This window comes from Lagopus leucura, unplaced genomic scaffold, assembly GCF_019238085.1.
Source record: "Lagopus leucura isolate 7727_CA_CO unplaced genomic scaffold, USGS_WTPT01 Super-Scaffold_100024, whole genome shotgun sequence".
Classification (NCBI taxonomy): domain Eukaryota; kingdom Metazoa; phylum Chordata; class Aves; order Galliformes; family Phasianidae; genus Lagopus; species Lagopus leucura.
The window spans coordinates 5,644,182-5,672,144 of record NW_024962276.1 but is presented as its reverse complement, the minus strand read 5'-3'; the positions used below and the strand labels follow the sequence as shown (position 1 = coordinate 5,672,144).

Sequence of the window (27,963 nt, the reverse complement as noted above, 5' to 3'; positions counted from 1 at the left end):
CTCTGCAGAAGTTTCAGCCTCCAAGCACCACAGGAAGGAGGAGCAGTGACTTTCACCACCTTCCACGGCAAATCCGTCGCTAAGAGAGGGCAGACAAAACCTCTCAACCAGCGTAGAAATACAGTTTATTCACCCCTTCTGGTTACAGCTGGACAGGAGGAAGTTGATATGGAGGAGGGTGCCATGCACTCTCAGCTGCTTTGGGTGCTCTCCACCATAGGAGCTCTTGCAGTGTTTCAGCCCATGCGTCTGTCCTGTGCTAAGCTGCTGCTGCCCGGGGTTTTGCTTTGCAGTCTGATTAAAAAAACAAAACAAAACAACAGAAAACCCCACAAAAACAAAACAAACTAAATAAATATTGTTCCAAAAGAAGCCAGAGGAGAGCAAGCCTTTGGTACAACAGCTGCGTTTCTCTCTGGCGTGAGCCCTAAGCCCCAGAGCTGCCGTGTCCTGGCTGCAGGGTGGCACAGACTTTGCAGAGCCTGCTACGTGTGAGATCACGGAGCAAACAGCAACAGAAACCCTTTGAGAACTCTGGTTCACTTGTCACAACCCCAGTGACTTCGCTTCGTGCTCCCTGGATGAGGAGAGGAGACGGTCGGGGCATGGGAGAGTCCAAATAGGACAGGCTCACTCCAGGCCAGCGGTGTGCAGATCCTGCTGGGTTTGCTTCCTCGTGGTCGCAGTGACAGCACTGCTGTGCGCACAGAAGGACAGATTTGCTCCACCCAAGTGGTGAGCCAGGACCTGGGACACAGAGGCCGCTGCAGCTGTCCTTTCCTATGAAATATTTATATATATATATAGTATACATATTTAGACCAGCTCTGCCAAGTCTGTTCGTTCACTCAGGTGCACATCACCACGAGTCGTTTCCCCACCATCTCACGATGTATAAAACAGGAGTTACGTGGCTGAGGGAAGGGAGGCCGTGTTCAACTTTTGCTCTCCCTTCCCCTTCCTAGAGAAGGGAACGGAGGGTCGGGGTCAGGTCCAGCACGGCCTATCGGTCCATCTCATCCAGCAGTGGTGTGGCGTCCCCGGCGATGGACATGGGTGTGCTCTCAATCATGGGGCTGGGAGACGGGCGAGGAGTCAACCTCTGCTTCTGTTTCCTCCGCTCAGCCTCCTTCTCCTGGAGCCACTGCTCGGCCATCTTCCCCCAGTCGATGGCAGCGTGACTGTTGGTCCTGTAACGACACGGGCAGGAGGTGAGATGTGCCACGGGCAAGAAAAACTGGGGCAGCTTTCCCTGCCCTCCCTCCCCGCTGCCCCACGGGGGAGAACTCACAGCAGCCCTGCTGCAGTGCTACCATGAAAGCAACCAACACAGACACGCATGCGACTCTTCCACTCACTTTGGCTGCTGCCTCTGTCTGGAACTGGATGAGGGCTGTGACTGTGCCTGGGACTGTGTGGATTGCGGTGTGGTGTTGGCCTGGAGCTGGTACTGGGGCGTTGTGATCGGCTGGCTGGGGGTGGTGTAGGAGTAACTGGGGGTCATCAGAGGGGTGGCCACCGGTTGCTGCGCTGGAGTTGTGAAGACCTGCAGGGAGCAGATATTGTTAGGAGACAGAGGAAAACTGCTGGGCTGTGAGGCAGAGATCTGGCACGCTCCCCACTGCTCTGCTTGCTGCTGCATGTCCTTGCTGCGCTCTCCTAGGCCTGCTGGAGCCCCTCATCTGAGCAAGGAGAGGTTTGCAATGATCACAGCCCAAGGAACGAGGGGCTGCAGGGCAGAACGAGGAACACCCTGCTAAGCACAGGAGATTTCTGAGTCCTGTTGTTCCCCCTAGAGTCTCCACTCATAAACCAGCCAGCCTTCCCCACTGGGTATGAGGGGAGACATTGAAACCGAGCAAAGGCGAGGACCAGAAGAGAGACAGGCACAGGAGATACTTGGGAAAGCTTGCACAAACAACATATCTGAGTGGGCATGAAAAACAGACACATTTGCCTTGATTTTCTGCCACAGTGGGCTGCAGAAAAGACAGCTCCCTCCCAGTCCCAACTGGCTGGCTCACTGTTTGCCCAACAGAGCACTCAGTCTCTTTGCCTCATGTTGTTCACCTCCCTTCAGATCCCCTTAATACACTGGGTTATCCACAGTCCCTGCCTACCCTCAGCTCAACACTTCTGCCAAACTCCATGAAAGCCTCCCAAGGTGGTCCAAAAGAGGATCACTCCTCCACGCAAGCCTTGTCTTGCAGCACCTCTCTGTTAGATCTCTCTGCTGGCAGGGTGTGTTTCCTGTACCCAGGCACCTCCGTGCAGCTGGATTTTGCCTCAGGGTCAGCTGGGGAGCTGGCAATGCGTGCTGGTGGAGGTAGGCACCAGCATGCATCAGGAAAGGCTTCAGCACGAGCTGAAACTGTTCACCTTCATCTCACTCAATGCAAAGCCTGTGGGTGTTCAGTCAGGCTGAGGTGCTCGCCTGCCGGTGCGGCTCAGAGATTAGCACGCTGAGCTGAAAAGCCCTGCAAACTCAGCACATAACTTCACAGCTAATCTCTTTCCTCTGGCAGCTCACGCTGTCGAAAGAGGGCCACAATCACAGAAAGCTGTGTGCCTGCACCGCTGGATCCCCTCTCTCTACCCTGCCACATTCCTCAGGAGCCAGACCGATCTGCTGTTTGCCTCAACTCCCTTCAAAGGCTTAAAAAGTGCACCTACGTGGTACGCGCTGCTGCCACCTCCACTGCCTCCGTAGCCATACTGACTGGATGCCCACTGTGCAGGGGTGGCATTTGGGTTCTGCCCCTGCCCTGTCACAGCAGCAATGGCACTGAACATCTGGGAAGTCATGTTCTGGGGTAGAGCATTCACTGCACGGGTCAGGTCTGCAAGAAAGGCCGTTATGTTAGACAGAGAGAGCCTGGGGAAGGACCCTGTGCCCCAATTCCAAGCCAGAAAAGGCCCACACTGACCTGCCAGGTTAATGTTAGCTGGAGTAGCATTAATGGAGGCTGGAGTCCTGGTCCGACTGCTACTGCTGGGAGTAATACCTGTACAAAACACGAGACAAAAGAGATGGATTCATTTTCCCCAAAGAAAAGCCATTGGCTTAAACTAAACGTTAAAAAAAAAAAGTGGAAACATTTGTTCTGGCAAGATCCTGCCTTAGCAGGGCATGGTGTGGGCAGGATTGTATGGTGGGGAAGGCTAAGGGAGAGGAAAAGGCCAAATCCAGCCTTTGCTGCATGACCCACTCAGCTGAAAGATCAACTGTCAGGTGAGCTCTTCACAGCTCCATGGAAGACAAAAAGCTGAGTACTGCTTTGAAACAGCTGAGACACTCAGATTTCGGGGTGCTCACCTGGAACAGGGTCCTGATAATGATCCTTAAACCATCGGAAGAGTCCATTCACTGTAGGGAAGACCTGGCCCCGGTAGCGGAATCCTTCTGGTGTCACTGTCACATACTCTATCCTGCGAGGAGCAGCGAATGCAAGAGAGTACAGGAGATCAAAGGCTGCTTCAGAGCCACACCAGCTTCCAGCACCCTCAAACTAACAGGTCACAGAACAGGCACGGCTTACAAACTCAGGTGATGGCTGGACTGAAAATGAACAGGCAGACCTAACCAAGATATTCTCATCCCGCTCTCAAAGAAGAGCTCCAAAACACCTTGCCTTTCCTTGAAGGAAATCTATCAGTCACTGCTCACACTCTACCTAGTGACACCCCTTGCACAGAGCAGTACTGCTTGTGGCAGCCAGCTGGTTAGAAATGTAGGAGTCTCCTGGGTGAGACTGACTACTAGACATGGATCCTGTCAGGAGGACACACTTTGGATAAAGGGAGGCCTGACTTAGGAGGGATACTGACAGAACCAGAAGAAAAATCAGGGGTGTGGTGCTGGCAGCAGTCTAGCTGCTGGGCTTATCTCTCCTTTACCTTGGTTTGCCTCGAGGCTGATAACCCAAGAGGAATTTGCCAGGTAGATCTTTACAAGCACTAATAAAGTAGGGAATAAACGTTGGCTTCTCTTTCTTGGTCTTTATCAGCAGCTCTTCCAGCTTCTAAATCGAGAGAGAGAAAGAGAAAAAACGAGATGCTCAAGGAGAGCCTACGTTTTCAGCAACACATAGGACCTGCAGCTGCCTCCCTCCATGCTGCTGTCAAGCCTGTTTTCTCCCCAGCTCTGACAAGGGCCACCAAGTGCACTGTTTCTGTGCAGGGTTCTGAATGCCTGCACCACAGCAGGGAGGACTTGCCCAGATACGTTACTAATTCAGAACACAGATCTGCAGAGCAATGTTCCTCTGCCACAATTCTGCCACCACTGGAAGGTGCCTCTCAGAGAGTAATAGAAGGGAAAGAGCTAGAGAGGAACAGAACTCAACTCCTTCTGTCTTTCTGAGAAGATACACAAATGCCACCAGGTCACAGAAAGCCAATGCTCTCCTTCCAGTGATACCTGCTGGCAGGGCTGTGGCACAGTGCTGTAGCACACCACACTCCCACTGCAGGAACCCATCCTGACTCCACAGCTCCCAGACAGAGACAGAGCCCCCGAGACCTACAGCTGGAAAGTGGCTGTCAATCCCAAGGTGACAACAAGATCAGATCTCAGTCCAGCAGCTCATGTTAGACTAGTGTTTAAAATCTTGCCCTCAGGCAAAGAAACTTCTATCACACTTCTCAATCTTCCACACAGGCTGGGACAGGCTCACCTTCTTGTCTCCACCGTTGCAATCCTGGTAGTATTTGTGATTCAACAGGTCTCTGGCAAAAGAAGCCATTGGCTGGACATAGCGAGCAACAATTTCATCCAAGTCTTCAAACTCCTTTGAACAAACACATTTAAGGAGGTATTTAGGGCGTGTGAGGAGGAACCCTGCTTGTGGTACAGAGCTATCAGCAAAATATTTTGCTCAGCAAGGCTGGATACTTTGAGTGTAAAGAGCTGAGAATTGTCTAAGAATAAGAGTAACTTCCAGCAACAGGCTGAAAGCAGCTGTGAGGACAGGAAGTCGTGCTGAGCTGCCCCTGACAAATAGCTACTTTTCCTTTCCCACCACGTCCTTCCCAAGTGAGTTCTGCTCTCACCTCTGTGTTAATCCACAGCGTAGAGCCCAGGCTGAAGGCGTTCTCCTTGCCCTCTTCTCGAACATCCACGTGCTGGTAAATGCCATCATTCACCTTCCAGGTGACAGTGAGGTGGTTCTCCCCTTTGCTGCTTGGCCGAATAATCACATCCCCTTGGTCCATGGTCTCCATCATCTTCTCAGCTTGCTTGAAGCTGATGTTGTGGAATGATGGGTGAGCAATTACTCTCTTGATGTATGCTGGGGGACAAAGAGGATTTGCTTTATTGCAGGTTTACATCTTACTGTGCTGCTTCTCCTGAAGCACTCTGGGAAGGCTGGTGTTACAGGGGTGGAAAATAAATGACCAACTCACTTGTCCGCTGCTGCTTTCTCTTCATGTCTTCCTCCTGTTTGTGATCTGCTGCCTCAGTATCAAAGTCATAGTAGGTGTCTTTAGGCAGTTTCCACTCGTTGTTCTTATCCATCAGGTCTGAGGTCCTGCAGGTCAGATCTGCGCTGAACTTCTCGATGTCGATCTTCATAATCCTGCAGTGAACTGTCATTCCCACCTGCAGGGGAGATGCAGGGCAGTGGATCAGCAGGTAGGCTGACACAACAGGCACCCTGCACTACAGAGCAGCCCATGCAGGTTATGAGTTACTGCACATACTTCAGACTGATTTTTACCACTCTTAAAGGCGACTGCTCCATACAAATGAAAATGACCCTGTTATGACTCAAACTGAAAAAGAGATTAAAGGAAATTTTTTTTTTGCTGGCAGCTCTCCAGCATGCTTACTATCTGTGCTCTACACACACTGGAAACTGCTCCACTTGCTATGTTAGCTATGTTTAACAATGGAACAGCAGATCTGGTTCACGATGCACAGGAAAGCAGTGAAGTTTGTTCAGAAACAGACTGGAAGACACCCAAATGACTTCCCTACTTAAATAGGAAATGGAAAATCCTACCACAAAAACTGCAATGTCTCAATCCAGTTAACCGTGCTGAAATTAACAACAGCTCTTTAAAGAGCTGCTGAGAAACTTCTGCTTACAGCATTATCCATCACCTGTACAGACTGCCAGGAGATCCCAGGAGACAGAAAAGATGTTGAAATTGAGGTTTGACACGGGATGAAAATATGAGATTCTGCTGCTTTCAGAACCCCAGACTCTGTCCTGACCAAGGTTTGTACCTCTGATGACCCTGACAAACAAACTGCAGAAGTAAAAGCTACAAGAGTGGGAAGCAGAGCCTCGCATACCTAACAGCAGCTCTGTGAACTCTTTAAAAAGCCAGGAACAAAGGACAGCTCTGCATTAGAATGCCTTCTGGTCTCCCAAACCCAGACTTTAGCCAGACTGTAATAAATCCTCATGCAGTACAACATGTTAACTGATTAACACGGCTCCCACCAGCTGCCAAGAGAGATTTGCACTGTGGACACTAATCAGAACCTGAACATGCTGCTGATTTGAAGTCCTTCAATGAAAATAAGGTTTGAAAATCCATTTAGGGAACAGTGTTATTAACCAAACTCTGAATTGCTGTTGGCTCCATGCTCTTCCAGTTCTTGCTGGAGATGTGAAAATCCACCCTTTCCATACCTTCACCCTTTCTTCAGGCCGTTTGACCACCTTATCACTTAGAAATTTTGTTGGGATGAAGCCAGCAACACCATTATCCAGACGTGTCTTCACTCCAATGGCCTGACCTGGGCAGGACCCACTGTCAAAGTGATTCCAAACCTGGAGCAAGGCAAACATAAAAATCGTTCAGCATGAACATAAAACGAAGCAGGCAGCTCACACCTGAACAAGTCTAAAAGCTGGAGCAGCAAAGTGGTGCACCCAGCACAGATGCACAGGAGGGCATGAGGCTTCAAAATGAAAGCTGCCCAGTAACACAGTCTTCCTACTTCAATTCTGCTCAGCTTATAGGGCTTTGTAACTGGGAAGGACAGAACATTTTTAGACCCTTAATAAAAGCCTGCAGCTAGGGCTGGTTTCTAATTAACACAGTAGGATTTTAAAGTCACCAATTACCAAAGCTGGAATTTAGCAGTGTTCACGAGAGACCTAAAGTACAGCTACAGTAAGCAGCAGGGAGTCCAGGAAAGTTCTTAAAATTGAAAGGGTGGCAAAACAAACTTCTGTGCTCTATGTCACAGGCAGCTTTATGTATTTGCAAAGAAGCAGTCAGCTTATCACCAAGACCATTTCACTCCTAGTCTAGTTCACCAAAATTCACAGTGCAGCCCTAAGGAACCTGTCAAATCCACGTTGAAACAATTAGTCATAACCAGAACACTTTACATTTGTCATCCAAGGTCATGCCCAGGTTGAGGGCCTATGGCACTGCAGATGCAATTTTGGCTCTGGTATCGTGTTTTCCAAGAGCCTTTGCCAACTGCATCCCTACCAAATGTTTAAGTCTGGTAAAAGACTCCCAGCAAAGGCCAGCACAAGAAGCAATCCCACCTCACTGAGCTCTGGGAAGTTATCCTGCTGACAGAAAGGACACTGCCAAAGACCAGTTTCGTCGTTCCGTATTGCCTGGTCATAGCTTTCTCCTTGTGGCCGCCTGTGTGCTATCCCAGTCACGTTGCAGATGATCATTTTACCTGCAGTGTGATGGGAGAGGAAAAGGAGAGAATGAAGAACTGAAAGCCAAGTGCAGAGCCAGATACCTGTCCTGATCTAAGGCAGATGTACATGAAGGTGTTAAGATACTTCCCAGGTACTTGAAAAGCTGCTTCGTACATGAGTAACATCAGCATTATCCCAATGTCACCCCCACCAACCACCTCTTGTTCCACATCTACATATCTGAAGTGAACTCAGGATGACAGTAAGCTCTCTCTTTCTCTTAGTGAACAGGGACATACCAATATAAAAAGTCTCTGGAGTTTCTTTGGTCAGCATATTGAAGACCTCTTCTGTATTTGGAGAACGGTATGGGGTCCTGAGGTCCTTGTACCTGCAGCTTAGTTCAGCTCGAATGTCATATAAAGTTATGTGCTTGTCACCATAGCCCTGTGTAGGATTCAAAGGTTGAAAAGCCATGACTCGCAAGAAGGACATGAATAGGGAACGTGCTGTGAATTAGGAAAGAATTCAATGAACTTATCAAACACCAACATTAATAAACTTTAACAGACTAATTACTGGCTGCCCCCTCCCCCTGTCCCAACTACTCTCCCCGTCAGCATCGACTGCACAGCGCTGTCAGACACAGAATGCTTGTTAAGGCTATTAATACATTTTACAACAGTAGCAGCCAAGTGCTCAGCTCCTAAAACGGACAAAGGTCACCCATTCCAAAACCTAAGAAACTGAGGTGGACAACACAGCTGCCCCTCTGTTTCTCAGCACCACGAGCCACCCTGTGTACCTGTCTTTCCAGCTCTTCAGCAAAGGCATCGAGATCCAGGTCCTTCAGCCGTTCAGGGTTTTCCAAGATCTCCTCTAAAGCTCCTGCAGGATTCGCATCCTCAGCTGACTCATCATATTCTAAGGCATCTACTGCCATTTTTCTTGCCCACTCATAGGTTTCGGGATGGACCCTGGAGCCATCCAGGACTTCAATGTAGGAATCAGTACTGAAATAAAACCAAAGCCATGTTCAGATAAGGACTCAGCAAGTTCCACAGCCAACTCCTTCAGCTCAGTAACAAATTATGCTACTGACCACTTCTGCTGGCTGTGTGGGTGCTCCACCATCACTGACCCTAAAGCAAACTGCTATTTCAGACAGGACACAGTTAATTTTTCATTACTAAATCAGCAGGATCTAAAGCAATATAGGACAAATTCCAGTCTGCAGCTTTTGCACTGCGGGGCTTGTTGGACTTTCCAGATGTGCTACTGCTGTTCTCCAAACACACACACCTCTTGTTCAGTTACCAGAAACATCATGCTCCACAAATTTACCAGCTTCCTCTTAAACTGGTGGGAAAGTTGCTGATTTATACCTCAGCTTTGAAACCATTGTTAGGACTGCTCAGAAACCAAAAGTACACATGGGTTTCCAGTGCACATGCATGAGTACTATGGAAAGTTAGGGAACAACTGTTTTTAGTTCAGTTCCTCTTGACCACAAAGGGTCTTTCACACCATAGCAAGCTATATAATTAAAGTTTAAGGCTCACATTGCTGGACAGGTTTAGCTGCCCTTAGGAATCAGATTAACCACCAGCAATACCTGAACTTGGCCAGTGATCAGAGGAGCCACACAGAAACTCCTGGAAATGTGGACTCCACACTCCAAGACTGTTACAGCCTGTCACTCTCTGATAACTCCACGCTCTGTTGTCAGGCACTGAATGCAACCCAATACCCACCTATCGCCCAGCGATGCTGTGTCAATTTTGATGAAGCCTGCACAGTTGATAAACACCTTGGGTCCCATGTGACACATCGTAACCAGCTGGGTCCTGTTCTCCAGACGTGTGTTGTTTTGTTTCAAGATCTGGAACAAGAAGGATCAGCATAAACTTTCTGATTCAAACCCAAGGGGTTCCCAGGAAAAGCAGAGGACTTGCACTGTACAGTACAGCATTCCAATCATCCGACATAGCCATGCCTATCACAAATCATTAACTACTGCACCCTGCCTGTGTCTCAGTGTCGTATGAAAGGATGACTCCACATGGAACAGCTCCAGCTCTCAGGAAAAGTGCTGGCTTTTTGCCTTCTGTTTTCTACAGTAGGAAGGCATCCGGATGCTCTAACAGTGTGTCAGTTCCTAGGAGCTCAGGAGCTGACTAGTACTGAGATCTGCTGAGTTGCGTGGGTCTGTGAAGGATGTAAGTCTGTGCACAGCTTCAGGGTTAGGAGCAGTGAGATAACACACATGAAAACATGTTGACAGAGCTGTCAGCTGCACCTGGCACAAACAACCCTGACTCAGCTCGTAACAGCACTGCCATCAGGCCAACCTGCACGCTATTAGGGATGCACTGTTTATGTAGGCAGTGAAAGAAGCTTCCTTACCTTTAGCAGATGAGTGCCTTTGCGTGGTCCCAGGCCACACACATACTGCAGCAAAGCCTGGCTGTGAGGGTGAGCAATTGCCCGATTGACATCCACTCCCACCTCGTTCACACGGTTTATGAATTCACAGTAGAGGGCGTTCAGCAGGTCCTCCTTCACCACATGCTCCTGACAGAAGGGAGAGGTGTTAGCCTCACAAGGGGATGTGTGCAACGCTCTGCCATGAGCAAGCTGGACCAAATGCAGTAGAATGGCTCTCTGGTGCTGTACTGCACCTCAGAGCTTCTCCCTGAGAAGAACCTAAAGGCAGGGGGCAGATGAGCTAAAAAGAAGGCAGGGAAAAAAAAAAAAGGTGCTGTGTAGCCTGAACATGGCCCAGAACAGACAGAATTTGCACCAGTTCAACTTGGAATTCTTCTCCTTGAGAGCAAAAAAGCCCAGGCTTTTCGAGCAACTTTGTTTTCCAGAGATGGAACCCTCCTCCCAAGTGATCCCATAAGGAAAGTTTACCTGCAGAGGATGGAGTTTCAGGCACAGAATATCCTCATCAGAGCTGCAGACCTGGGCAAACTCTACGAGAGGGTCCTGAATGCGACGAGCGAGGGAAACTGCTTGACGTAACAAAGGTGGGTAATCCCGGAACTCATTCTGCAAGAGGCCAGAAAATCACATTTGGTGGCATGCCAACCTAAGACACATCAAACTGGAAAAGGGAGACACTTATTGCTCAGTGCAGAGAGCTGAGATCAAAGGCCTCCCAGGAAACCTGCTTTAAATAAGAACAAAACGAGCCCATCTACTCAGCTGAAAAAGATTTTCAGACCACACCAACATCTACTTTGTGCATCTGCTAGTGTGGCTTTTCTTTGGAGAAGCCTAAACAAGATGTTTTGCCTTGACTTAAGGATCAGCATGTCACCTTCTAAATGGATCAGGTGAGGCAAGTATGACAGGAGGCTGGGTCAGTATAGTAAACAGAAGCTGAGACAGCACAAATGAGCCAAAGGCTAAGGAGTGGCTAAAGTAACAGAAGGTTCACCTCAGATTTCTTGCTGTTCATGTAGAGGATGGCCAGTTCATTATCTACCAGCTCTACTCCAATAGAGGACAGCTGCTGCCCCTGATCCAGTTCATGAACAATCCTCTTTACATCCTCCATCAGCATCTGAGCATCCCTAGGGAGAAATGACCAAAGGTATTGAAGGGAGAACGCAAAGCTGGGTCCTCAAGGAGATAACACCAATGAATGGTTTATGACACATCACTGACAAAACAGATTCCTTAAAGCAAAAACAACAAAATCACAGGTCAACTAGAAATAGAACAGCAGAGAGCAAGTCTCCTAGCACAGGTCAGGTCAGTTTGGAGAGAAAATCATCCACAGCGAGGATTCATGATAGATCTTGCATCACCACAATGTTACAGCCACCACCCTTCTCTGCTGGAAGTAGCGTTAACAAGCCTAGCTGTTGGTAGACAGCTCTTTGCTTCCAGAAGAAAGTAGGTAATTTTCTGGTTTACTTAAAGCTGCATTCCATGTTAGCTTTCCACCTGAGGCAGGAGAGACCCAGTATGCTAAGAATCCAGTAAGGATGCCCAATGCTATTTACTACCTGCTCGAAACCTGGGGAGAGGTGCCATCAGTCCTACCCTCCTCCCACTAACTGTCCAAGCAGTGAAACATAGAGAAGAGTAAGGAAAACACTGCAGAGAGACTTGGAAGTGGAAGGAAGACAACAATCTGTTATCTGACCTGTTCTCGCCTGCAATTGTGACCACGTGAGGCTTCTTGTTCAAAAGGAATTTTTTCAAGGTTTCAATATCCTGTGCCTAGAAAGAGAAGTGAAACAGGTCAGGGTAGAAAAGCTAGAGGGTTTCTGTACTGAATCAGCTACCAGCTATCAGTTTTTGCTTCCTATTTCACATGGAAAATCTTCCCAGTCTGTTATCTTGAACTGGAATCTAGTTGGAAGCAACCTCTCCTCTCTAGAATGACTGCAGTGGGGAAAAAGGGCAAGATTCTTGCACATAAGAGTGACAAGGCCTATACTGACTTCAGACTGACTATTCCTAGCAGCCCAAAGTACATCACTCGGTACCAAGAGCAACCTGTGGGCGTTGGTCTCAAGATAATAGCTGCATTGAGGCTCACCTTCTTTTCCCTCTCTTCCTCACGCCAAGCATTCCTTCTCTTCGTGAAATGTGGCAGTCGGAGGAAGTCTGTAACCTCTCCCTCTCCATTGACGAGGGCACAAAACACAGGGTGGTCCCTGAAACACAGAGATCACTCGCACATGGAGGACTGCTAAAGCTGAACATATATCTTGAGCCAATTCCATTCCTCTTACCTGGCTGAGGAAAATGCAATGCCTAGCACCCGAATTCCTTTCCCTTGGTTTTCATCCATGAAATCATCATCTTCCTCCACTTGTTGATCAGGACGGTATGAAGCTACTTTCAGCCAGTTGTACAGCTTGCGGCTGCAAGCCTAGCAAGAAGGGAGGAAAGAGAGGAGTGAGAAAATCCAGTGCAGGAGCTTTGGCACAGCCCTACTCCAGAGTGAAGGTCAGGGACTGCTCAAGGCAGAATGACAGTATACTCTGTCAGAATCACGACTAGGTCTCTAGAATCACAAAGTCCATCTTCTCTCCCTCTGAAGCATCTGCTTTTCTCTTTAATGTTACAAGAGAACCTGACTCAGATTGCATCACCATCCATCTTTCCCACATGCCTTTACATGGGCTGCCAGCAGCTGTCTTCAGCACGTTGCAGGACTGTTAGCATCTATAAACTCAGCTCTGTCTCACACACATCTGTACCCCATCTCACCTTGAGGACATACTCCTTGGCCTCCACCAACAGCTTGTTCTTCAGCTCTTTAGCCATCTGCACATACAGGAACTGGTTGAGGGATCGCTCAATGGCCATGGTACGCTGCCGATTCCATTCCTGCACCTGGTGGCTGAACTCATCCCGATAATAGAACTGTTTGATTTCCTCAAAGTATGTCTGGTCACTACCATAACTACAAAAAAAAAATAAAATAAGAAAAAACCAAGAGGAGGAGAAACATATAATCATGACATCCAGGAACAGTTTGGGTTCAGAAGAGCATCAACAGCACACCAGCACTGGTTGAATAAGCTCTGCCAAGCCATGACCACTGAGAACTCACCCCTCCACTCCTTTCATGTCTATGCTGATGTCTATAGTCAGCAGTGCCTCCTCTTCTGCCAGGCTCATTTTCAGGAACTGGTCGTCTCGCAGCTCCTTCACAGGCTTGTTCTTCAAGTATTTGAAGGAATAGGCATAGTGGGCTTCATCAATATCCTGGGATAGAGAAAAGGCTATCAGCATGCATACAGGCATCCACAAAGACAGGCCCTACTGTACACTGTAGTAGACAATGTTTTGTATTCAATACTCCCTCACTCCTATCTACGCCTGCCAGTTTCCATTTCCTCCCCCAGCAGGACACAGTGAAATTCATTCCCAGTCCCCCAAAAAAACAAAGACTGTTCTAACAACTGAAGGCAGCATTTCAACAGCAGGAATCAGGTCTGATGAAATGCTGAGACTGAAAATGCAGCTTGCTGCTGAGCTTGCCTCTGCAACAGCCCAGCTCACATGCTGCTTCACTCCGAGTTGCCACTGACATGGGAGAAGTTTTCAGACACAAAACAAGCATTTGTACATTAAACAGATCCCTCCCCAAGCTGACTCACAGAGTCAGAGCTCCTTTCCTTACCTTCTTCCCCTTTTTGGTTGGTGAAATGTTGATTTTAGCTCTTTCTTGGAAAGTCTGTCTCAGAACCTGCCTGACCAAAGGCTCCCTGGCTATCTGCAATGCTACCATGTACCGTGCTCCTTCCAGAACAGCTTCTGGGCTTGGGAATTGACTAAAAGCAAAAAAAAAAAAAGGCAACACAGTCTTGGGATGTGAGAACACAACCAGATCCTTTCCCCTGCCCCCTACAAGACCTCGGTGAGGATCCCCACACACTGACCTACACACGTAGTCCTTGGCCAGCTCCAGGGGCTCTGCAGGGAACTGCTCTGTCTCGTGACGTTGGTAACTGTCTCGGAGATTCTCTCCAAACTGCTCAGGTGTCAGACCAAACTTTTTAGCCAGACCATCTAAGGGAAAAGAATTCAAAAGTAAAATCACACAAATGATGAGAGGGGTATTGTAGCTTACTTGGAGCTCAACCTATCAGCCCTCCTCCTACAGGTAAGCCACACAACCTGGAAGTGCAGGCTAGGCCACAGCACACACACTGCAAGCTCAGAGTGACAGAGCAGAGCTCTTACCCAGCCCAGCTGTTTGACAGATGGTGTACATATCCCGACGGGAAGCCTGCTTCAGCTCAGGCCCTTTCTGCTCATCATCTTCTGCATCCTCCCCTTCACCTATGGGAAGCACATGTTTAGCAAGGCATCCAGTCACATCCAGTCACCTGCAGTACATCAGCAGCACATTCAAGGGGACAAACACAAATTACATTGTGCAACACTGTTCCTGAATCACATGAGAACATGAAAGCTCAGAGCAGCCTTAAAATCATTTATAATACCCTGGTCATGAAGGAGGATACTCAGTTCCTTGGAAAAATAACAATCCTGTATGGCAAATCCTAAACATTTTTAGAGATGCCTGGAAGACCTGGCACTAAGCTAAGACAGAAGAGAGCAGCAGATCTGTGCACACACCCAGGCTTTTCAACAAACTTTCTTACTACTATTTTGAACCAGGATTTTGAACCAGCCCAGGTCTATGAAACTTCTCAAGCTTCAATACAAACCTTCTTCCTCTTCACCATCTTCTCGGATACGCTTTTGCTTCTTTCGAGCAGCCTTTGCAGCATTCTGCATCTTGGGGATGTCTCGCCCATAGTACAGCAGGAAGTGATTATACACATCTTTCAGCTCATCCATGGACTGCACATCCTTCAGCCTAGAACGTGCAAAGCCAGCATGTTACACCCTGCTTTCAGCTGAGCTGTGTTTAGAGTGCTCAAGGAACCTGCTCCGGTACAGGTCAGGCAAATGGAGCACTTGGGTCCTCTTGTGAAAGAGTTTTAAACATTTCTTATTACTGGTTTTGTAGCGAGTTTAAAGGCAATAATCTGCTTTCTGGCCTGCAGTGCAATATACACCTTAAGTTATGTTGGAATGAATACAAAAAAAGTCATGACACCATACCTCTCCATATCAGTAGTATCAAGAGCCCTTATTCCATCAGCCAAAGGCTTGTCTGGGTCAGCAGAGATCTGCTCATACTGGTAGGCCTGCATCTTCTCAAACAGACGTGTCAGGTTTTGCTTGCGGATCTTCAGCTGGGTCCACTAACACCAAAACAGAAATTTCCACTGAAATGCAATGTAGCTGCGTGCTACATCTGCCTTCTCTCTTCCCAGCAAGGAGCTCCTGAAGAGGCACTCTCAGGATCCCAGATTGTCATGTAAAAATAATTATCAACATCTTCACCCCCAGACATGCTCAGCTGTGATAAATCTGTGGTAGGTTTTGTCTCACATCACGTTAACAGAAAAGAAAGATTTGAATCTACCTAATAGGAGAAAAGGAATGGGTACTCCTTACACTATACAAAGTCACTATACAAAAGTATCAGTCTAGGTAGGAAGATATGGTAAATACCAGTGGGATAATAAGCACTGAAGACGCTCCTCACCTTCTCATCCCACTGCCACACACTCCAGAGGTCATTGATGTGCAGCTCTGGTTCCACGTACTCCTTTCTGTAGAAGGCGATGAATGGCACCTAGGTGAGAAATGAGACTCATCAACACCAAGTGAAAGGAGACCAGGCTGCCCCTGGCAGCCACAAATCCAGAGATTGCTGCTGTTCATTTAAGGAGAACAAACTGATGGGGCAGCAGTGTGGGAGATGTGCTGAATCATGACACAGCTCCTCCGACTGTTCCAATAAATAATACATCACATACCCCAAAGAGATTCTGTGAAATCCAGCAACACCTCTCATATAAAGATAAACATCTTATGGAACAAATAAGGCTCAAGAGACTCTGGAATTTCTCCATCTAATTTATCAGATTGACCACGGCAACAGCAGCCTCATCAAACATGTTAAAAGCTCTGCTGTCACAGCTCACATGAGATGAGCCACACTTTCCAGGGAAGCACCATTTTCCATGGGCGAGGCAATCAGGTAGGCCATCACAGACTCATCTCCTCTGTTACACTAAATGCCTCCAGCAGTCCCTCTACCAATCCCATCTGTACAATGAGACTGCGTTTCAAAAACGAAGCTGAGTTACAAAGTACCTCAAAATGTTGATTTCTCATAAAATTCAGGGCTTCTTTAATCTTCTGGATGGTGCTGGGTCCCTTGCGGCTGAAGCTGCTGCTGGCTTGTCCACGATCAAGGTAGTCAGAACTTTCCTACAAGGATCAACCACACATTAAGTTGATTGCACTCCTGAGCACCCCCCTAAAAGCACAGCCCAGGCTAAGGGTGGGAAATGGTGACCCTTTTATTAGCAGAGGATGCAGGCTTAGCTTCACACTGCAATTGCAGAACACAGAAAAGCCTGATTGGCTTTAAGAAGTAGCAGCATCTGGCTACTGTAACTAATGGCTAAGAGCAGATCACAGCTAATATCAGTTTATCCCTAAGCACACAGTGGCTCAGAGATCTATCTTTCTTGTCAATAATTCTTGCAACCTCTCTGTTCTGTCTTTTTTTTTTTGTTTTTGTTTTTTTTATACTGTTCCGTGGATGTGAAAATGAATCATAGAATCACCAAGGTTGGAAAAGACCTAAAAGATCACCCAGTCCAACCGTTCATCTATTGCCAATAGCTCCCACTAAACCATGTCCCTCAACACAACATCCAGCCTTTCCTTGAACACCCCCAGGCTTGGTGACTCCACCACCTCCCTGGGCAATGAAGATGTGTGTGACCCATAAAAACACAGGAAGAAAATTACATTGGGCACCACATTTTTTTGAGTAGATTCTTACAATAACGCCTCTAGGTTGGAAATCTGCAGCACCTTCAAGTCACCAGTTCCCTTAGGACAGAGGTCCCAGGCACAGTTCCTTTACCTGCAAGGAAATGGTGGGTGTTGCAAATGCATTCCTGTAAATCCAGTCAGCTTCTTCCTCCAGCTCATCATCTTCAGCACTTTTTACAGGGATGGATCTCAACTGTGAAAAGGCAAAAGCACATAAACCAGCTCCAAATCCTCTCTGAGCATCTAGATCCAAACCACTTCTCTTTTGATGACAAAATGTCTGAACAGAAGATTTTACACACAGCATTCTCTTTCACTGTATGCACTGGCATGGAATAAAGGTCCTTTCAAAAGCCAGCAGCTTCAACATCACCTTTCACAAAGGTGAGTGGCAGGTCTCTGTGCACAGAGGTACCAACATGTTTTAAAAGGAGGTCAAAGAGCAGTGACTCTTTGGGGAAATCTGAATATGGGGTGAAATTATGACAAAAATGTCATACCAGAATGATTCCTAGCAGCACAAAAGGACTTTGCTCTTACAAGAGTGTAAGTCCCAATCACCTGAATTAAAGCAGGTTGTAGAAACACCTTGCATGGAGCAGTTGCATTGACTGACATAGCCGTAGGTCAGAAAACCCCAGAAAGCCTCCTCTGGTGCTGCAGTTTCACTCTTGCTAGGTAAAGGTACGACTCATGGGATTGCTAACAGCATCCAGCACAAAGGGTATCTCAGAAGAGCACAAACCCTGCACCCAGCAGTGCAACACTGGCACCCAGTGGCCAAAGAGAAACTATGACCAGTGCTAAAACCCCTTTGGATTTCCAGATTCACAACAATTCAGCTTCACTGTCCCATTTGCCCACTGAGTTTCAGTTACATTTAAGGGGTGGGATGAGAGATGCTGAAATCCATCCAGAAGCCAGGTGAGAAAGTCAGCCTGCAGGCCCCAGGCCTGCTGTACTTGCTGGGAGCTGACATGCTTTGTCTGCACACTGAAACCCTTCTCCTCCCTCACCTGGAATCTCTCAGGCATGTCTGTCATTCGGATCTCATTGTCCTGATCTGTTAGGTGACTGCTCTCCAGCTCACTGGGCTCATACATCTCAAAGATGCTACGCCGACTGACACGTTTCTTGGCAGTCTTCTTGGGTCGGACACGGGTTTCTCCTTCAGCTTCTTCATCCTCATATTCATATTCTTCCTCCATCTCCTCATCATACTCATTGTACTTCTCAAACTCATCGTAGTCAAAGTCCACACCAAAGATTTCCTGGGCTTCCTGCAAAGCACTGGAATGCAAAAATTATTCTTCAGCCCATTATGCAGTTCAAAAAATCCTGTTCTGGTCAAAACACCTATGGTCTAAGCTTTATTTTTGCACCAACGTTAAAAATTGTGGATAGATGCACAACTGTTTGAGCTTTAAAAGCAAATATTTCTCTTAAGGGACTACTATTGATATTCTTACAAAAAAACAATCCAGGGAAAAGGAAGAAGGCAGGCATTTACGAAGCCACGGACTTAAAGCCCCATCTTTACATTTAACAGATTCCTCTAGGGAACAAGACCAGCAATTTCCAACCACAAGCAGAATCACACTGAAGTTGCAAAAAATCAAGTAATCTGAGCACTGGTTTCGAGGCTCCAGGCCAACTTGCAATCAATACTTACGCATCAGTGTATCCTGGGAGCTTCTTCCTCCATTTTGGCTTCTTCAGAGGTTGTCCATCGTCATCCACAATGAAGTCATCAATGTCTGGACACAGAGAACCATTTTAGCAAGTCAGGACACTCACATCTTAAGCCAGTAAATAACAAACTTCAGCTCAGCCAGTGCAGTTGGTGCAATTGCACCACACACTTAGGTGGCTGCTGGCCTGCACAGCTACCCACAGCATCTCCTGCACCAACCTCAGGTATTCCAGAAGCCTGAACCACAATAACCAGCTAGATCTAACTTTTAAAAACAGGAAAAGCCACCTGGCAGCTATCAGTGGCTCAATTTTTACAACTCTTTCAGCACAATGTTAGCAAAGATGATGGGCTACTGCCCAAGAGCAGAATTAGGGCAGGTGTGCAATGTGCTACCAGGTGCTAAACAGAACCTCCACTAACATCTTTTGAAGCATTTTCCCTTTGAAGGAAGTTTAAACACTGAACACAGTAGCGTATGCAACATGCTTCTGTTCATCTAAACTGTTCTGTCCAAATAAATCTGCTTACTTTTGATTCTAAAGATTGTACTGATCAGACCAACAAAAGCTGGACCACTCTAGAGCTACAGATTTTGGTTAACTATAGGGAAAACCATACTTTGTTCCAGTGCTTTTATCCTATGACAAGCTTCGGACCATCCATACTCACCAGATTCATCTTCTTCCTCCTCCTCTTCCTCTTCTGGTGGTGCAACAGGAGCTTCAACAGCTTCCCCTCCCTCCTCGCCTTCACCATCCTGAAAGATTTCTTCAGCAATGGCTTCCTTCTCATGTTCTTCCTTGCCATAGTCCTCCTCTTCATCATCCTCATCATCAGACATTTTCCGCACACGCCTGAATTTTTGCTGCAAGCAAAAAAGCTTGTCATTACCCCTAAGTCCTGGCACAGACACACCAGCTTTCTGTTCTCTGCTGGGTTAGAACTGTGCTTCCTCTGCTTCCCAGGTGATAACTGGAAAGAGCAGGAGGGACAAAGACCCGCTCAGCCCCAAGAAAGCCATACTGCTCATTTGGCACAGCATGCCACACAACACAGCTGCCTGCTGAAAACAATGCAGGAAGTGTAATGCATGCTCTAGGTGCCAGGGAGAGATTGTGCTTCTTTCAAGCACTCAGCTCTTCCTTTTCAAGGGGCCAGGAGAAGGCAGGAGGTACCGCAGCAGGCAGGAGCCAAGCATCTCTGCTAAGATGCATCACACCATTAGCAGCAGCATGGAAACACAACTCACCCTTTTGACTTTAACACCCAAGTTCTCCTCAATGAGGTCAAAATCATCGTCCTCCAGGCGGTCATCAAAAGCTAACAGAGGAAAGCAGTCACAAGTTAAATTCTCCCTTTCCTCACTTCAGAATGGACAAACCAGGAGAGGGTACAGCTTACCCAGGCTACGCAGACCCCCATGGCAGAAGGAGAGTTACACTGTGGCCTTCTATAAACAATCACCCCAAAACTTACTGCGCTTTCTCTTTTTATGGCCAACATCATCCTCAGAGTCCCCAGAGTCACTGGCTTCTTCCTCCTCTTCCTCTTCCTCATCATCATCGTCGTTAATGAATCCTTTCAGGTTCCCCTGCTCATCTTGATCATCAAGATTCTCCTCCTCCTCTTCCTCATCTGGGGTGGAGAGCAACAAGCATTTGACATTTATGCAGTGTTTATCTGCTGAGTCACCTTCTCAGCTTTACACAAACATCTTCCTTCACACTACCCACGCAGAGAGTCTTAACCAAACACTTTTACTGACACAGAACCCAGTCAGCTGCTCATGCCGAAGCCCCATTTCTTGAGAGCATTGTCTCATGCTCTCTCTGCAGATGGAACAGGTGGAGTGGTCACACCAGAAGAATTCCTATTCTTTTACTGTTTACTATCAGACTGTGCGCCTGAAAGTCCTGTGGGGGTGAAGGAGTCTATTTTCCATTACCAAATATAAAACCCATCTAAGAATTCTGAGGAAAGGAAGCACTTAAACAGCTGAGAATATTGACTACAGATGGTCACACTATCACTGCACAGTTACTGCTCCATCTGCAGTGACACGATGCAAAACAGAGCAGTGAAGCACACAGATGGTTCAGCAAAGCCAGAGCAGACAGATACACTCACCATCCTCATCTTCTTCTACAAATTTCTTGGTTACCCTGGGAACAACCTCTCCATCCTGGTTGTACTCCTCCTCTGACTCCTCTGCTTCACTTTCTACAAAGTCAGACATGGCTGCGGCGTCTCACGCAGGAACTGGGGACAGAGAACACATCCATCACAGCAGCTGAGGGATGGGAACACAAGCACTTCCCCCTGCTGGGTTTTGGAAAGAAGACAGCTAAGGCAAGGTTTCAAATCATCTGTCCAGGCTCTGAATTACCCAGAGCCCCCCTTGTCTGCACATCCCTGTCACCAGAGATTAGGCAAGTGAAGGCAGCAGCCAGAGGCTGCCGGCGCCTGTCAGGCTGAGTCTCAGTGAGCAGAACACGACTGTCACGACAGCACTCACTGCACAGCTGAGCTCCAGCTGAACCAGCACACAGAGCCAAAGCCCTTCATCCCATCCATACCCTCACGCCTGGCCAGGACAGCAGCCCTACGCCAGCCCCAACGCAGCGCTGTGTCAGAGATCCACACATCTGGTGCACAAACACAGCAACTTCAAAAAAAAACCCAGGGATTTGCTTCTCAGATCAATTAAAAAAAAAAGACAACAACAAAAAAAAGCAGATCTTGGAGAATCTTTTAAGTCTTAAAACATGAACAGCTCCAGAGGAATGCGTTGGCCCTATCTCACTAAAGGAAGCCCACAACAAAGACAAGGGAAAGAACTCAGTTGCAAGCAGATAGCAGCTCATATTCCTTGGCTCAGGGCCCCGTGGCTGCGGCCAACACCTATTTATGATGCTCCAGACAGGGAGAAGCTGCAGCAAGCCAAGGCTGCTGCTCTGCACCAGACAGGACATCACCGCCCTGGCACAGCACGCAGGTACAGCGTGCTCCCTGCCCTCAGGAGGGCACTGCAGATGTCACACACTCCAGCATCCCCCTTCATAAGAACGCTCCAGAAGGCAGTACATCGATCACTGAAGGCAGTACAAATGCCAGGTAAATGCTTTCTGCATTTCAAAGCAAATGCCACTGATGAACCGTGTAACTGCGTGCACTGGAGAACAGGAGTTGCTTTGTTTTGCCAGCTTCAGCAGGAGCATTATGTCAGTTCCACACTTCCTCACCTATTCTTCTGTACTCCCCAGGGTGTATGAACATAAACATCACTGCACACCAAGCTGCTTTTTCTACACTGTTTCCACTTGTACAGCAAGGGAAAAAAACCCTTCATCACAGTGCTACGTGCAATTTGATCACTCTCTGCTAGCAAAACATTTCACTTGCAGTTCCAACTTTCCTCCTCAGCACTTGTTCTACCATTTCCTGGTAATTTCAGTTCACGTCAGATGAAATTTGTTCGGACGCAGGGAACAGCTATGACTTTGGAAGCCCATCTCATGTAATGATCCAGCTGAGCAGGTTCCACACAAGCCAGCCGCCCACGACACCGGGAGCTTTCAGCTCTGCTGAATTCCACCCCAGGACAGAGGAGATGTCATTTAGCACAGCGAATGGAAGCGAGGGCAGCTATTACCATGGAGATGCTGAATCAGATACGTACTAACGATGCCTCTTCCACCCTCCCTTTGAGAGAGGCATTCATCTGAAATAACACAGAAGACAGGCAGAGACTTCTTCCCACATGGGTGAAGATATGGACTTCAGACCAGTGCTGCTGTTCAGAGGGCTGTTTGTCTGGCTCTAGGGATCCATTCTCACCGAGGATTTCCAGGCTACTCTGCCTGTATCAGGCACTGGACCCACCCTCAGAGCATCCCAGCAGCATCCCTGTTCCTGTAACAACCCCAGGAGAGAGTGGGAGATCGCTGCGGCATGGGAGCAAACACTAAATTACATGAGAACACTAAAAATGCAGGGAAACAGCACCCAGACCTGCATGTTTACCTCTGCAAGAGCAGACAGACTTCTGTGAGTGACTAGCTTTACCCCAGAACACCTCACAGCCAACAGACACTGATCAAGATGGACCAGGGTCAAGGGCAGCACAGTGATGGCAGCAGGAGCAGACACAGAGGTGTCCTGAACAGTGCTGGGCCTGTGTGCTTACCTGACCTCTGCTTCAGAGGAGGGGTTCCTGCACTTTGCTCAGCTCAAGGGCACAGTGGCAAATTTCCAGAGTCTATAAGCTGCTTTTAACTGGAGGACACAGAGCAGATAGCTCTCTGCTGTCAATACAGTGACCAGAGATCAGGTCAGCAGGGCCAGGCACTGCAGGTACCACTCTGCTTTGCTAAGGCAGACGGAGCTGAGCATGCTGCAAACCAGATGTTCAAATACCTGCAAAGCCTTGGCCGCACATCCAGCTATCTGCTGGCTGCTCAGGACTGCAATCAGAAGACTGCAGTGCTGGAGACAGGCACGGTTCTGTACACAAAACACAAGCATTAAGTTTAGAAATGGAAACACACAGCCAGCACCTGCAAAATATCAGAACAGATGACAAAGAGTGCTCCTGTGCCTCGCCATGGCAGCACTGAGCCAAGGCAGGGGCAGGACTGGCATCAGGAATGGCTCACAGAAGCCTCCCAGCCACAGCAGACGTAGGATGAGGGAAATAGGAAGCATCTCAGCGGTAATTGCAGAACCACAGAGCAGTCTCTCGTGGTGAGATGTGCTTGTTATTCAGCAGACCCAGCTGGACCCTGTTTGTGGACCCAGGAGCAGTCCCAGGATATCAGCGTCAAGGCAGAAAACAAGAAAAACTTGCTAACCTAGGCTCAGGCCAGAACTGCATGCACATTTCACAACACAAGCAACAATCCTGACTGCTCCCCATCCTTCATGGGAGCAACTACATCGAGCTCCCAAGCCACACCAATACTATTTTGGGATGGTTGTATGGACAGGGATCATTTTAATCTCTGCCATTTCATGGTTCAACTCACAGATCACCGAGGATCTTTTTTGCTAAACACCTTTGCCAAATTCACCGCTGAACAGTTTGGTCCTGTTCTCATGTCTGCACTTCAAAGACAAAATGGGTGGACTGGAGAGGATTCAGAAAGCTCTGTGAGAATATGAAAGCTTGAAAACTGGACTCAAAATTAAAATGTAGTGCCTAAAGAAGCCCAATCCATTCATTCTGTCATTGAGATGTTCGTGACATTAATCCTAGCACAGCAAGAGTACTCCACAGAGTAGGAGACTGCAACAATCTGCTCGTTAGGAAAAAGCCAAACCAACTGCAAAGGTGACAAACACACCAATCACAGAATCATAGGGGTTGGAAGGGACCTCTAGAGATCATCGAGACCAACCCCCGAACACCTATATTAAATAAAAATGCCATATTTGAGCCCAAATGCGTGGATTTAACACCGATCACTGAGCAACGACCTCCAGTCTGTGTCTCACTGCAAAACGCAGATGATTGTATCACCATCATTAATTTGAAACATGTAAAGCCCAGGAGAGCATCCCTGCGGAGCACTGAGGCACTCACACCACAACCAAGCACTCTCACAGGCTCCTCATCAGCTGCAGGCTTCTGCTAAGAGCCACTCCTTGCTGCAAGCACAGACTTCTGCTGAGCCTGCCAGCCCTGCTACAGCACCAGTGACATGTAATGTATTTAGGTTTCACAGCTGTTTTATAAACTATGGAGGTCCGAAGCTAAACCAGATGTTCTCCCCCTCAATGGTCGGTGTGCAATGGAGCAAAACGAGGCATTGCAGTGCGGCGTTCGGCAACTGGAGATGAGCAATGCTGTGACAGAGGAAGGTCAGGAGAGGCACTGCAGCTCAGGCAGTTCCAGTACCTGCTTTGTGAGTCTTATTGCTCCTTGCCAGTCCCACCTCCCTGGTGCTATTGTGCTTCAGAACATCCTGTGGCAATGTGTGCCACAGTCTAATGGTACGTTGTGTGAAAAAGCACTTCCGTCTGTTTATTTTAGACCTGCTGCGTCATAATTTCCTCTAAGAAATAGAAAACTGACGTACCCTGCTTGCTTTCTCTGACCTCTCCACGACTTCACACACTTGTCTCGCATTTCCCACCTGCCTGTGTCCCCCTGGGGTGAGGAAACACGGGCTGAGCTCCCCCCTGCGTGATGGGTGAACCAGAGATGCCTGCAGCACCCGGCACACAAGCTGCCAATGCAGCAGCATGACAAAGTTTCCAGCTTTGCTCTCTGCACCTTTTAAGCAATTCCAAAACACCCATTTTAGACCCTGGTGAGGCACTGAAGCGTTGTTTCAGGAGAAGCCACTGCTGACACGTTCCCAGCTCCTTCTTCAGCACTGAGAACCGATGCAGAGTCAATTGCTGCAGTATTTGGAGCCTTCATTAAACCCACTGCCACCATGTGAGCGCCCAGCAGCACCTGGGCTCTCTCTGCATCCTCCCACAGCCGTGTTCATCCACCCTAAATAATTCAGTGCTTCCTTTCCTTCTCCATAACACCACATCCAGAAAGAGGAACAGATGACTGCGAACCTCCACAATAACCACTCCCCACTGGCAGCACCATGCTCCCCTTGCCCTTCACGTGTCACTTTTTCACTGATTATTGACCCCATGGAGGGCTGCTGCCCCACAGCCTTTTTTTTTTTTTTTTTTTTTTGGAGGGGTGGGAGGGAAGTGAAGCAGGGCTGTGTCAGACGTTGATAACCAAACACAGCACTCCATCAGCACAGGACCTGCTCTTGAAGGCCTGGAGCGAGCAGGAACCAAAGAAGAGCACAATAAACCTCTAAGAAATTGAGATCCTCTCCCCCTCCAGCCGGCAAGGCAGCACGGCGATGCTTTCCTCCGCTCCCCTCCCACAATCTCCACGTTTCAGCACAGCCCCACGAGAAGGCCCTGCCACACCTCGCTGCCCCCGTGGGTCGGTGAGGGTCCTCCCCACTCCACAGCCAGCCCACAGCCACGGCCAGCCCTCAGCCGGAGCCCCGCAGCGCTGGAGCGGCTCTGCCTTCACTTCACAACCGAGGACGAGGCGTGGAGGCCCGACCGCCCCCCCCCCCACCCGCTGTTCCCCCCGCCCCACGGCGGCTTCCCAGCCGCAGGCAGGCCCCAGAGGAGGCTTCGGAGCCCGGCAACCTGCTGGCCGGAGCCCCCCGCGCCGCTCCCGGCTCACTCCTGCCGTTCAACCCGGCGCGGCCTTACCCGGGGCGCTGAGGGAAAATGGAGGCCTCGGCGGCAGCGGTGGAAGCGAACGAGGAGGGTGGTGGGAGGAGGAGAAGGAGGGGGGTGGAGCAGACGAGTTGCGATCTCCGGGCGGGCAGAGCGGCGCCACTTCCGCTTCCGGTGGCGACCGTCGCGGGGATGCGGCGGGGCCCGGTGCCAGTGGTGGCCTTCGTGCTGGCGCTGGGCGCGGCGGCGCGGGGTGGCGGTTCCGGGCCTGTAACGTGCGGTTCGGTGGTGAAGCTGCTCAACGTGCGGCACAACGTTCGGCTGCATTCGCACGATGTGCGCTACGGCTCCGGTAATGGCTTTCGTTCCTCCCCCTCTCGGTATAGCGGGGTCTCGTTGCAGATCCTGAGCCTGATCGCCGTTCTTGTCTCCCGCAGGCAGCGGGCAGCAGTCGGTGACCGGCGTGTCGGCGGCGGATGATGGGAACAGCTACTGGAGGGTGCGAGGCCGCACGGCCGCTGTGTGTGAGCGGGGCCAGCCGGTGCGCTGCGGGCAGGCCATCCGCCTCACGCACCTGGGCACCGGCCGCAACCTGCACAGCCACAACTTCGTCTCCCCGCTCTCTGGCAACCAGGTACCGGCACGGCCCTGCGCCCCCCTGGGAGCAGCCCTCGTGTGCCATACCCGAAATGGGCACATCATGTATCCAGGGTCTGCAGGCTCGGCCTGTTCTCTGGTCCCTGCCAGATCTTCCAGGACATACTGAGACCCTGCTGGGTGCTCCGGTCCCTGCCGGGTCCCTCTTGTTGCTATCGGGTCCCTACTAGGTCTTCCACAGTCCCTGCCAGGCCCATACTGGGTCACCCAGGCTCTGTGGTGTCTCACTTGTTGCCATCTACTCTCTTAAGTCCCTACCAGCCCCATCTAGTCCCCCAGCCAACCCCCATTTGTCACCTCAAGATCTCAGACCTACAAGGTTCTCCCAGGCCAAAACAGGTCCCTGTCAGCCCAATCTTGTCCCCCAGCCGTTTTTCCCAGTCCTCATTCCCATCCTATCCCTGTCTTGGCCTCTAGGGCCAGCCACACATTCTACCTCCCCCATGTCATGTCATCCCCCACGCAAGGTCAACATCCTGTGGCACCTTTGGGACACCTGCATAGCTCTGTGTTAATGAGATTGCTAACGAATCAGCACTCAAAACTTGCAGCCTGTAAATCTGAGCACCCCCAGAGAGCTGTCCCTTCTCTGTCCCTCTGACACAAAGGTGATACAAAGACCCGAACCCTAAAACTGAGTTGTTTTGTTTTTTCCTCCAGGAGGTGAGCGCCTTCGGGGAGGATGGCGAGGGCGACTACCTGGACGACTGGACGGTGCTGTGCAGTGGGACCTACTGGGCACGGGACAGCGAGGTTCGCTTCCAGCACACCTCCACCGACGTCTTCCTCTCGGTGACAGGCGAGCAGTATGGGCGGCCCATCAACGGGCAGAGGGAGGTGCACGGCATGGCCACCTCCAGCCAGAATAACTACTGGAAGGTGATGGAAGGCATCTTCATGCAGCCCGGAGAGGTCTTCAAAGCGGAGCAGCACCACGTTGAGTTGTGACAGACGGACTGATGCGTTTGGGGCTGCTTGGGGCGGGGGTGGCCCCTGTCCACATGCGGTTGTGACGCGCGCTGGGATTTGGAGCCCAACATCCTGAATCCAACACAAAGCTGATGGTGGTGTTCTGAATTTGACACTTTGTGTTTGGGATCCAATGCAAAGCAGATCCCAGAATGCTGAATCAACATAAAGCTGATCCCAAATCCAGCACAAAGCTGATCCCAAAATCCTGAATCCAGTACACAGCTCATCCCGACACCCCAAATCCAACATCCTGAATCCAACATAAAGGTGATCCCAGAATTCCAAATCCAACACCAAAGCTGATGATTCCAGTGTCCTAAATTTGACACTAAGCAGATTCCATCTTCCCACATCCAGCACAAGGTCAATCCCAAATCCCAGCTCAGACAAGTAGCA

General features: G+C 49.1%; 2 protein-coding genes across 3 annotated transcripts; one reads left to right on the top strand and one right to left on the bottom strand.

Annotated features, from left to right (window-relative positions):
* Positions 1-106: 106 nt before the first annotated feature.
* SUPT6H (SPT6 homolog, histone chaperone and transcription elongation factor) lies at positions 107-26,068 on the bottom strand. Of its 2 annotated transcripts, none has more exons than XM_042879568.1 (37): positions 25,972-26,068; positions 20,854-20,985; positions 20,203-20,361; positions 19,976-20,046; positions 19,396-19,591; positions 18,703-18,787; positions 18,047-18,320; positions 17,122-17,223; positions 16,338-16,454; positions 15,724-15,813; positions 15,234-15,376; positions 14,834-14,985; positions 14,343-14,441; positions 14,039-14,168; positions 13,780-13,930; positions 13,207-13,361; positions 12,861-13,056; positions 12,380-12,519; positions 12,184-12,301; positions 11,785-11,861; positions 11,071-11,206; positions 10,542-10,679; positions 10,032-10,199; positions 9,380-9,507; positions 8,431-8,638; positions 7,925-8,072; positions 7,518-7,660; positions 6,645-6,785; positions 5,407-5,602; positions 5,053-5,291; positions 4,677-4,790; positions 3,898-4,022; positions 3,317-3,429; positions 2,928-3,005; positions 2,674-2,840; positions 1,359-1,546; positions 107-1,190 (listed from the first exon to the last, which is right to left on the bottom strand). In XM_042879568.1, the coding sequence occupies exons 2-37, from the start codon at positions 20,960-20,962 to the stop codon at positions 1,004-1,006; spliced, it is 5,181 nt and encodes a 1,726-aa protein (XP_042735502.1). In that variant the 5' UTR covers positions 20,963-20,985; positions 25,972-26,068; the 3' UTR covers positions 107-1,003. The 2 variants fall into 2 exon arrangements, with proteins under 2 accessions (XP_042735502.1, XP_042735503.1); XM_042879569.1 differs by having other exon boundaries at positions 20,854-21,048; positions 25,972-26,044.
* Positions 25,990-27,757, top strand: SDF2 (stromal cell derived factor 2). Its single transcript, XM_042879570.1, has 3 exons — positions 25,990-26,290; positions 26,376-26,572; positions 27,256-27,757. Exons 1-3 carry the CDS (start codon positions 25,990-25,992, stop codon positions 27,541-27,543), a joined length of 786 nt encoding a protein of 261 aa, XP_042735504.1. The 3' UTR covers positions 27,544-27,757.
* Positions 27,758-27,963: the final 206 nt, after the last annotated feature.

Coding starts and splice junctions, on each gene's coding strand:
- SUPT6H (XM_042879568.1), bottom strand. CDS start 20,962: ATGTCTGACTTTGTAGAAAGTGAAGCAGAGGAGTCAGAGGAGGAGTAC. Junction 12,302..12,379: donor ATTGCATTTTCCTCAGCCAG/GTAAGAGGAATG, acceptor TCTGTGTTTCAG/GGACCACCCTGTGTTTTGTG. Junction 11,862..12,183: donor AGGAAGAGAGGGAAAAGAAG/GTGAGCCTCAAT, acceptor TTCTCTTTCTAG/GCACAGGATATTGAAACCTT.
- SDF2 (XM_042879570.1), top strand. CDS start 25,990: ATGGAGGCCTCGGCGGCAGCGGTGGAAGCGAACGAGGAGGGTGGTGGG. Junction 26,291..26,375: donor CGATGTGCGCTACGGCTCCG/GTAATGGCTTTC, acceptor TGTCTCCCGCAG/GCAGCGGGCAGCAGTCGGTG. Junction 26,573..27,255: donor CCCCGCTCTCTGGCAACCAG/GTACCGGCACGG, acceptor TTTTTCCTCCAG/GAGGTGAGCGCCTTCGGGGA.